The sequence below is a fragment of the Corapipo altera genome, unplaced genomic scaffold (assembly GCF_003945725.1).
Source record: "Corapipo altera isolate COAL_440 unplaced genomic scaffold, ASM394572v1 326, whole genome shotgun sequence".
In the NCBI taxonomy this organism is placed as follows: Eukaryota; Metazoa; Chordata; class Aves; order Passeriformes; family Pipridae; genus Corapipo; species Corapipo altera.
Genome location: NW_020884945.1, coordinates 1,379,892 through 1,388,447, shown reverse-complemented (window position 1 = coordinate 1,388,447; position 8,556 = coordinate 1,379,892). Strand labels below are relative to the sequence as shown.

General features: G+C 56.1%; 1 protein-coding gene across 3 annotated transcripts in view; it reads left to right on the top strand.

Moving 5' to 3' along the window:
• The first annotated feature begins 6,054 nt into the window (after nt 1-6,054).
• The window catches only part of LOC113956198 (Krueppel-like factor 5), a 16,150-nt gene continuing 13,648 nt past the window's right edge, over nt 6,055-8,556 (top strand). The window contains exon 1 of one of the 3 annotated variants that reach the window (XM_027662464.1): nt 6,055-6,095. In XM_027662464.1, coding sequence (XP_027518265.1) covers nt 6,057-6,095 — 39 coding nt within the window. In that variant the 5' untranslated portion in view covers nt 6,055-6,056. Of the gene's footprint in view, nt 6,096-7,066; nt 7,237-7,471; nt 7,568-8,556 lie in introns of those variants that run through there. The other 2 variants (XM_027662467.1, XM_027662468.1) reach the window with 2 other exon arrangements.

Sequence of the window (8,556 nt, the reverse complement as noted above, 5' to 3'; positions counted from 1 at the left end):
TGGATCCAGAAGGAGAAATGGTGGCACCTGCTCCTGGTTGGTGTCCAAACTCAGCATTGATTTATGCACATGTAACTCAGAAACACTTGAGTTTACATGGCATGTTTTGGCTGGGGCTGAAGTAGCTCCAAACTTCCTGACCTTCCAGGAGTGGAAACAGCATTAAATCATTTCATCTTTCCCAAAAAACCATCCAAATGGCTGTAGCAGCTCACACCAAGAGTCAGCCCAGCTCAGCCTCCAGCACTGGGGGCCTCCTTGGCCTGATGGAAAACCTCCAGCTGGCTTAGATGGGTTTGGCAGCTCAGAAATCACAGGATCAGAATCTCCTGAAGGCTGTGTGTGAAGGTACAGCTCCCTTGTGGCTGGGCCAGAACTGGCTCCAGGCTCAGTTTGGTTATTTTTCAGTCCATTTATGGCTTTATTTCTGGAAAGGTTTCTCCTTGCTCTCTTCAAACCTGGCTGTTCCAAACTGCTCCTCTTCCAGGCACTTGACCTTGGCGTTGGCTGAGGGTGTTTTTCCTGGTTTCCTTGGCCTTTGGGATCCCTGGCTGCGGTGGAATGATTCCCCTGATAACTAACCCAGGGAGATTGCCTCTGAGGGAGCCTTTATCAGCTGTTGGAGGGAAGGAATAGCAAACAGAGTCAGCAAGTCTGCTGGGAATGGTGCTGCCACAGGCCAGGCAGCCTCCCAGCTGCCCACATCTGCCTGGATGGTGACTCTTGGCCTCAGGCAAATTCCTGGTTCCTCAGAGGTGATAATCACCTTGGGTAGTTCAAACACAAATGCAAGAGCACTGGAATAACCCTGTGGAGCTTCGTGGCTCTGCTCCTGGGCCATCCACGAGGTAAAAACCTGGAGAGAGGGGGATCTTTGTCCTCCTCCAGCAGCTGCTCTCATAGGTGGGAAGGTGGTGGGGTGGATCACCTGTGGGAGGCTTCTCCATGGGCTCCAGGGAGAGCTTGTACAGAGATTTCCATGTCAATCCCAACTTTCCAGGGGCCAAAACAGGTGAATTTTGCCCACTGTGTGTGACAGAGACACCCCCAACACCTCTGGGGGTGCAGCTGTGACCCCCTCTGTGTGCAGGGGATGAATTCTGCTCCCCAGCCCACCTCCCTCCCAAAGGATTTCAGTTGTCCCCATCTCCCCCTGCTCCTGGTGGGATTTTACAGCATCTTTACAACGAGCTCAGTGGGATGATGGTTTGGGACCCCCAGGCCTGGGCAGCGTGGGGGGCTCACTCTGCTTATCCATGGCCTGGCAGGGAATTGCTGCAGGAAAAAGAGAAATGGTTGGACTGGGAGATCCAATGGTTGGACTCTGTGACCTTATAGAGGTCTTTTCCAACCCAAAGAATTCTGTGATTCTTTGAGGGCAGCACCTAATCCTGGAGTTTCTTCAAAGCCTTGTGAGACAGAGTGAGCAGAGGAGCCCATCTGGGGCCTTCCCCAGCCCAGCCACCTCCCCCAGGAGCTCCGAGTGTGGCTCAGCTCTGTTGTTTCCAGCAGCCAAATGGTGGGTGCTTGAAAGGAAGAGTGCCCCGGTCTTTCTTTGCTAATCCCGTTCCAGAAGACTTGAGGAACAAACAGAAAAAAGAACGTTGATCGAGGTCGGTATCAAACCCAAATGATCAGAGAAACAAATATTTACACAGGTCAATATTTAACTAGGAGACAATAAATGCTGATATTGAACCAAATCTGTATATAAATACGGTCTATTTATAATGTGAGCCTGTAAAGGGGCACTGCCAGGTACTTGCCAGGGGGGTTGATTGATGATTATCCTGCCCATTGTTTGCTGATTCCCTTGGAGGCTGGAGTTTCATGCAGGTGCACGTATGAGAAAGGCTGTGCTGGGTAATCCCAGGGCTGGCACAACGGGCACAACTGTCTGTGCCTGGGCCCGAGGAGGGGCCCCCTTTGCCTCTGGATGGAGAATCCTGCCATTCCCCCATCCCTTGAACCCCCATGTCATGGAATCCTGGAATGGGTTGGGTTGGAAGGGACCTTAAAGCCCATCCAGTTCCACCCCCTGCCGTGGGCAGGGACACCTTCCACTGTCCCAGGTTGCTCCAACCTGGCCTTGGACACTTCCAGGGATGGGGCAGCCACAGCTTCTCTGCCCAACCTGTGCCAGGGCCTCACCACCCTCCCAGCCCAGAATTCCTTCCCAATATGCAACCTAAACCTGTCCTACTCCAATTTAAAACCATTCCCCCTTGTCCTGTCCCTCCATCCCTTGCCCCCAGTCCCTCTCCAGTTCTCCTGGAGCCCCTTTAGGCCCTGCAAGGGGCTCTCAGCTCTCTCTGGAGCCTTCTCTTCTCCAGGTGAACACCCCCAGCTCTCCCAGCCTGGCTCCAGAGCAGAGGGGCTCCAGCCCTTGGAGCATCTCCATGGCCTCCTCTGGACTCTCTCCAGCAGCTCCACATCCTTCTGTTGTTCCCCAGAGCTGGACACAGGGTTGTGCCATTGGCTGCCCTGCAGGGACATTTTGCTGGCACCTCTGTCCCCAAAGCTCTTTGCACCAGTGACCAGCACAGCACCACTGCTGGGGGGTAGCTGGGAACCCAGCTGGGAAGGGGTCTCCTACCTGGAAAATGGGATGGGGGCTTTGGCCAGGCAGGAATGAGCACTGGGCTGGAGGCTGAGAGTCCCCCCTGAGGCCTCTCCCCCCCAGCCCCTCCCTGTGGCAGCTTTACAAGCTCGTTGCCTGTTTAGCAAACATTGATTTCTCGCCTTGTTCTCTGCTGTGCTGACAACGCCTGATGTTCCTCTGACGGTTTGTTATTTATCAACTGCAGATTAGAAAGCGTTTAATCACGGGACAGACAGTCCCCCCTCGGCAGCCCCCGCTGTGCTAACCATGCTCCTGGTTAATCCCCACCGTTGGCTTCAGCGGGGTTTTATCTCAGTCCTCCCCAGAAATGTTTGTCTTGGACTCTGCTTGTATTGATCCATGTCCTGATAACACCTCACCTGGCTTTGACAACACCTGAAGGAGGGAGAGAGGGCTCCAGGGCTTGCAGGTCTCCAAGTTCCTGCAGGATTTATGGCAACTGGCAGAGAGGGAAGGTTTGTGTCCACACCCGTGAGCCACGGGAGAATCCACTCTGGGGAGCTGGGGTGTCATTGCATCTTCAGTGAGTGACTGGCCTGTAGGGCTGGGGGGTTCCACACCACACAGCCCTCCCAGAGCTGCTCCCAAGGTTATCTTGCCCTCCTGGGAATTTTGGTGGCCAGGTTGGGACGTGCCAGTGCTGAGCGTGACATGGTCCCGCTGCTCCAGTCACACAAACTGGTGTCCAGTGGCCTCACTGGGGTGGACAAAGTGCTTGTTTGTGTTTCCTTCTCGGTTTTATTTCGTTTTTCTTTTCTCTGGCAAGTTGAAGAGATGCTCCTTTGGGGTCAAAAACAGACACTCTGATGTTTGAGGGGAAAATACACCCAGAGTTCAGTGCTTTGACTGTGTGAAAGACTGTTCCTGTTGGCTTTGCCTTCCTGGCCAAGGGTGACTTAAAATGAAAGACAGTAGGGTTAGATGGGATATTGGGAAGGAATTTTTGGCTGTGAAGGTGGGGAGGCCCTGGCACAGGTTGCCCAGAGAAGCTGTGACTGCCCCATCCCTGGAAGTGTCAAAGGCCTGATTGGAGCAATTTGGGACAGTGGAAGGTGTCCCTGCTATAGGAAGGTGATCCCACTAAAGACTTGGTGGTTCTTCATCTGGAAGGTCCTGAGGCCTTTCCCCATCGAGTCATGGTGGGCATCTTGTGCCCTGCTGATGAACCGAGTGCCCTGGGGGTGTGATAAGTTCAGTCCTTCATAAAAAAGTAAGGAAATGTTCATTCCCTGCCTGTGGCTGGAGGATAGGGAGGAAGGGATGGGCTGATCAGTCCAGGTCATTCCTGTTTCGTGTGAGCCCCCCAAAGAGGCTGGAGCTGCCCCAGGCAGGGATGCAGCCAGGACCTGCTCAGGATGGAAAAGGGGGCTGCAGAGCCCATATCCATGGATCTGGGTGAGGATGCAGAGCCTAGTGTCCATGGATCTGGGTGAGGATGCAGAGCCCAGTGTCCATGGATCTGGGTGAGGATGCAGAGCCCAGTGTCCATGGAGCTGGGTGAGGATGCAGAGCCCTTGTGTCCATGGAGCTGGGTGAGGATGGAGACTCCAGTGTCCATGGAGCTGGGTGAGGATGCAGACTCCAGTGTCCATGGATCTGGGTGAGGAGGCTGCACAGCCCCAGTGTCCATGGATCTGGGTGAGGATGCAGACTCCAGTGTCCATGGAGCTGGGTGAGGATGCAGACCCCAGTGTCCGTGGATCTGGGTGAGGATGCAGAGCTCCTGTGTCCATGGGGCTCCCTGCCCCTTTGCCCTCAGTCCTTCCTCTGTGTCTGCACTCTCCAAGGCCAGGCTGCACTGCAGACAGCTGCCAGAGCAGAGGGTTTGGTGGTCTCCTGGTGAGGTTGACCCCAGCAGGAGGATCCAGCTGCTGCAGGCTCAGGATTCCCTGTGAAGGAACTTGGCTGAAGGATGCAGGTGCTTCTGAAGCTGGTTCTTCCAGCTGATGGGGGTGATGGGACACAGCTTTCAAGCCCAAACCTCAGGAGAGTTCATGTTTAAGCATCTCCTCATGCTTCCATGGGCACATGGAGCCCAGCAGCTCTCCAGGGGTGGCAGTTCTCAGCATTCCCAGCCTGGCATCTCTCCTCTCAATGCCATGGGGCTCTGGGGTCTGTTGTGGCTTTGCAAGGAACATCTTCCATTTGGATGCAGCTCCCAGAACGTGGACACCTCAAAAATGAGTCCACTGAGTTGGTTTTGCTGGTTTTCTGTGGGACAGAGGGAAGGCTGTGCTGGTTTTGAGCCCTTGCTGGTCTCATGACCAGCCTGATGATGTGTGAGTGGCCCCAAACCGGGAGGGGAGAGGAGCTTTACCACCTGCTGGACTGGAGGAATGGGAGAGCAGATGGACCAGGGGGTTGTGGAGAAGATGGACACATTGGAAGTGAGCAGGAGAAGGACGTGGAGGGAGAATGGGACACAGGCAGAACCCTCAGAATGCTGATAAATACTGGTTTGGGATTTGGATAAAACTCTTCCCCCCTACTTGGTGCCGGAGGACTGTGGCCTGTTTGGAGCACTGACCTTGGGGAAAGGATCTGGGTCTGGGGGAGGGATTTGGGAAGAGTCCTTGGCCCTCTGTGAAAATCTGGGGGGAACTGAGGCAGGAGAGGAGAGGCTGTGTATGCACAACGTTTACTGTTGGCATACTGGGAATGCTAAAGCAGATGTAAATCCTGGCAAAGTCTTTCCACCTTGGAAAGAAGCACAGGAACGGGCCAGCTGAGGGCAAATGGCAGAGAAGGTCCCTGGGGAGGTGGGATTCCCTCAAGTCCTCTGTGTGTGGGAGCCTGGCAGTGGTGTGATGTGAGAACATCACCTTGCAGGGGCTGGGTTGAGTTCATGGAGCTGTCCCACTGCTGCTATCCCAGCACCTCGTGGTGGGTGCCCACCCTGGGGGCTGTTGGGGTTCATCACAGCTCCTGCTCTGCACCAAAAAACCCTCCTGCATGGCTTGGGGAGTGAGTGTTGGGGCTCAGCCCTTGCTGTCTGCTCCAGGGGCTTCCAGCCCATTCCCAGCACACAGCAGGAACGTTCCTGCCTGCCCAGCAGGGAACTGGGAGGACACAGTGGTTTCACTGGGCTGGATGTCTCTGAAGGTCTTTTGCTCTGTGTGCCTCAAAGTCTCCTCTGCAGAGCTCTGTGCTTCTTAGCTGGCTTTGCTTTCCCTGTGAGAAGCCAAAGAGGCTTCACTGTTCCTCCTTGGGCAAGTCCCAACCCATGGTGGGCAACCATCAACCTGTGGTGGGCAACCATCAGCTGCTTGCATGGGGTGTGGAGTGGGAGGAGACGGCAGGCACAGGGTGGGCAGGCTCTGGGGGGCTGTGGGGGGCTGTGGGGGGCAATGCCCTCCATGGCCAGGGGTGTCTGGGGGGGCCTGCAGGGGTGGACACCCCACTAACCCTGTGCTGTGTCCCACAGCTGCACCCCATGAGGATGGACCAGCGGATGCCACCCCTCATTCTGGAGGTGAGTCACCTCCCTCATTCCTCCCCCTGCATCCTCCTGCTCCCCTTGGTGAGGGACCACTGACGTCCCCTGGAGCTGGGACATCCCCCCACCCACACCCAGATCCACTGTGAGGACAAGGTGGCACCTCCTCTCCCTCCTTCTGTCCCCACCACCAGGCAGGGCACGTCCCTCCAACTCTGCCAGTCCCCAGGCACCTGTGTGTCCTTCATGGCTCCAGTTAATCCCTGAACTGGATCCCAGGGGCTGTGGCAGGAGCCCTGAGTGACAGCCTGAGGCACCTGAATTCAGGGGGATCCCACACAGGCATGGCTGCACTGGGTCACCCCTGCTGTGCCCACCCTGGGCCGAGGACTTCATGGACTCATGGAATTGTTTAATTTGGAGAAGCTCTCCAAGACCATCGGGTCCAGCAGTGCCAAGGCCATCACTGACCCCTGTCCCCAAGTGTCACATCCACAGGGCTGTTAAATCCCTCCAGGGATAGATGAGGACTCCACCCTTCCCCTGGGCAGCTGTGCCAGGGCTGGACAGCCCTTTCCATGAAGGAACTTTTCCCTAATATCCAATCTAAGCCCACCCTGGTGCAACTCGAGGCCGTTCCCTCTCCTCCTGTCCCTTGTTCCCTGGGAGCAGAGCCCGAACCCCCCCCGGCTCCCCCCTCCTGTCAGGGAGTTGCAGAGCCAGAAGGTCCCCCCTGAGCCTCCTTTTCTCCAGGCTGAGCCCCCCCAGATCCCTCAGCCGCCCTGGTTTTGGATGGAGCTCTGCTTGGGAAGTGCTTTGGGGTCTGAAGTGCCACCCCCTTGCTGAGCAGTGCCAGGGGGTCTGTGGTTACCACGTGTTTCTGGGCCACAAACAAGAAGTGCCCTTTTCTCCCTGTTGGAAGGATGCTGGAACTCTGGGGCTCCTGGGGACGCTCCTGGGGACATAGTGGAGCATTCCATGGGACAATTCCATTGTTGTCCAGGTCCTGCACACACAGACACACAGCAGGGGGGCTGCAGCCACAGGCAGTCCCTACTGGTGTCCTCCCATGTGGTGACACCCCACTGCTGCCCCTCAACACCCTCCTGGGAAGCCTGAAGGAAAGAAAGGGAATTGGGTTTTAGTGGAAAAACAGGGAGAAGACTGTGCTCTGCAGGTAGTGGGGTTGTGGGAGAAAGGGATGTTGGGTGACACCAAAGGGGGGGGCAGGCAGAGGGCAGAGGGTCTCCAGCTGAGGATGCACCTCTGGCATCTGAAATTAGGGCCCTCCACGGAACCAGTTAGTTTGGGAAGGACCTCTAAGATCCACACCTTTCCACCTTTATCCGCCTGCCTGGTCACCTGCCCCACTGGAGGAGTGGGGAGGAGACCTTCCCTTGGGAACTGGAGGTGAGAAAGTGAAATGCCAGAGATAAGAGAAGTGTGGAAGTAAAAGGCATCCAGCACCTTCCCTGCTGGAGTGGCCAGCGGGGCCCTTCACTGCTCAGGTATGTGCGGCATCCGGAGCCACTGCGACTGCCTGGAGCTGACTCCCGAGGGAACCCGTGCCAGTCTGGGTGCCAGGAGCACCCAGGGCTCAGCTCCAAAGCTTTGGAGTGGTTCTCCCTAGGGCAGGAACCCAGGCTGGACACTGGGAGGAAATCAGGGCTTTGGAGCCCTCTGGGAGGATGGAGGTGAAGGGTCTCAGAGTCCCTTCCCTGCCTCCCGCTGATGCCTTTGGGAAAAAAGGGAGGGCAGGGGCTGATCTCTGGTGACAGGACCCAAGGGAAAGGTTGGAGCTGTGTCAGGGCAGGGTCAGGTTGGGTCTCAGGGAAAGGTTCTTCCCCCAGAGGTGGTTGGGCACTGACCAGGCTCCCCAGGGCAGTGGGCACAGCCCCAAGGCTGCCAGAGCTCCAGGAGGGTTTGGATGATCCTCTGAGGGACAGGGTGGGATTGTTGGGGTGTCTGTGAGGGCCAGGAGTTGGGCTGGATGATCGTGGTGGATCCCTTGCATCTCAGGATATTCCATGACTCTGTGAGTGGCTTTAGGTTCCTCCTGAGTGAGAGTTCCCTCTCTGGAGCACGTGAGGGGGTTTTTTGAGCTTCCTTTAACAAGGGTCTTTTCAGGGCCTGATGAGGATGGACATGTCATGGTTGGACTTGATGATCTTAGAGGTCTTTTCCCACCATAAGGATTCCATGATTCCATAGGATTCCCAGTGCAGTGGGCACACACCCCAGTCCCAGTCTGGTGTACTCTGTTCTGGGGCAGTGTAGCCCTTCCCAGCCTGGCTTCCCTGAGCTCCTGTCCCTGGAGAAGAGGCTGTATTTGTGGAGAGGAGGTGTATTTGTGGAGAGGAAGGTGTATTTCTGGAGAGGAGGCTGTATTTCTGGAGAGGAGGTGTATTTGTGGAGAGGAGGCTGTATTTCTGGAGAGGAGGCTGTATTTCTGGAGCAGAGGCTGTATTAGTGGAGCAGAGGCTGTATTTGTGGAGAA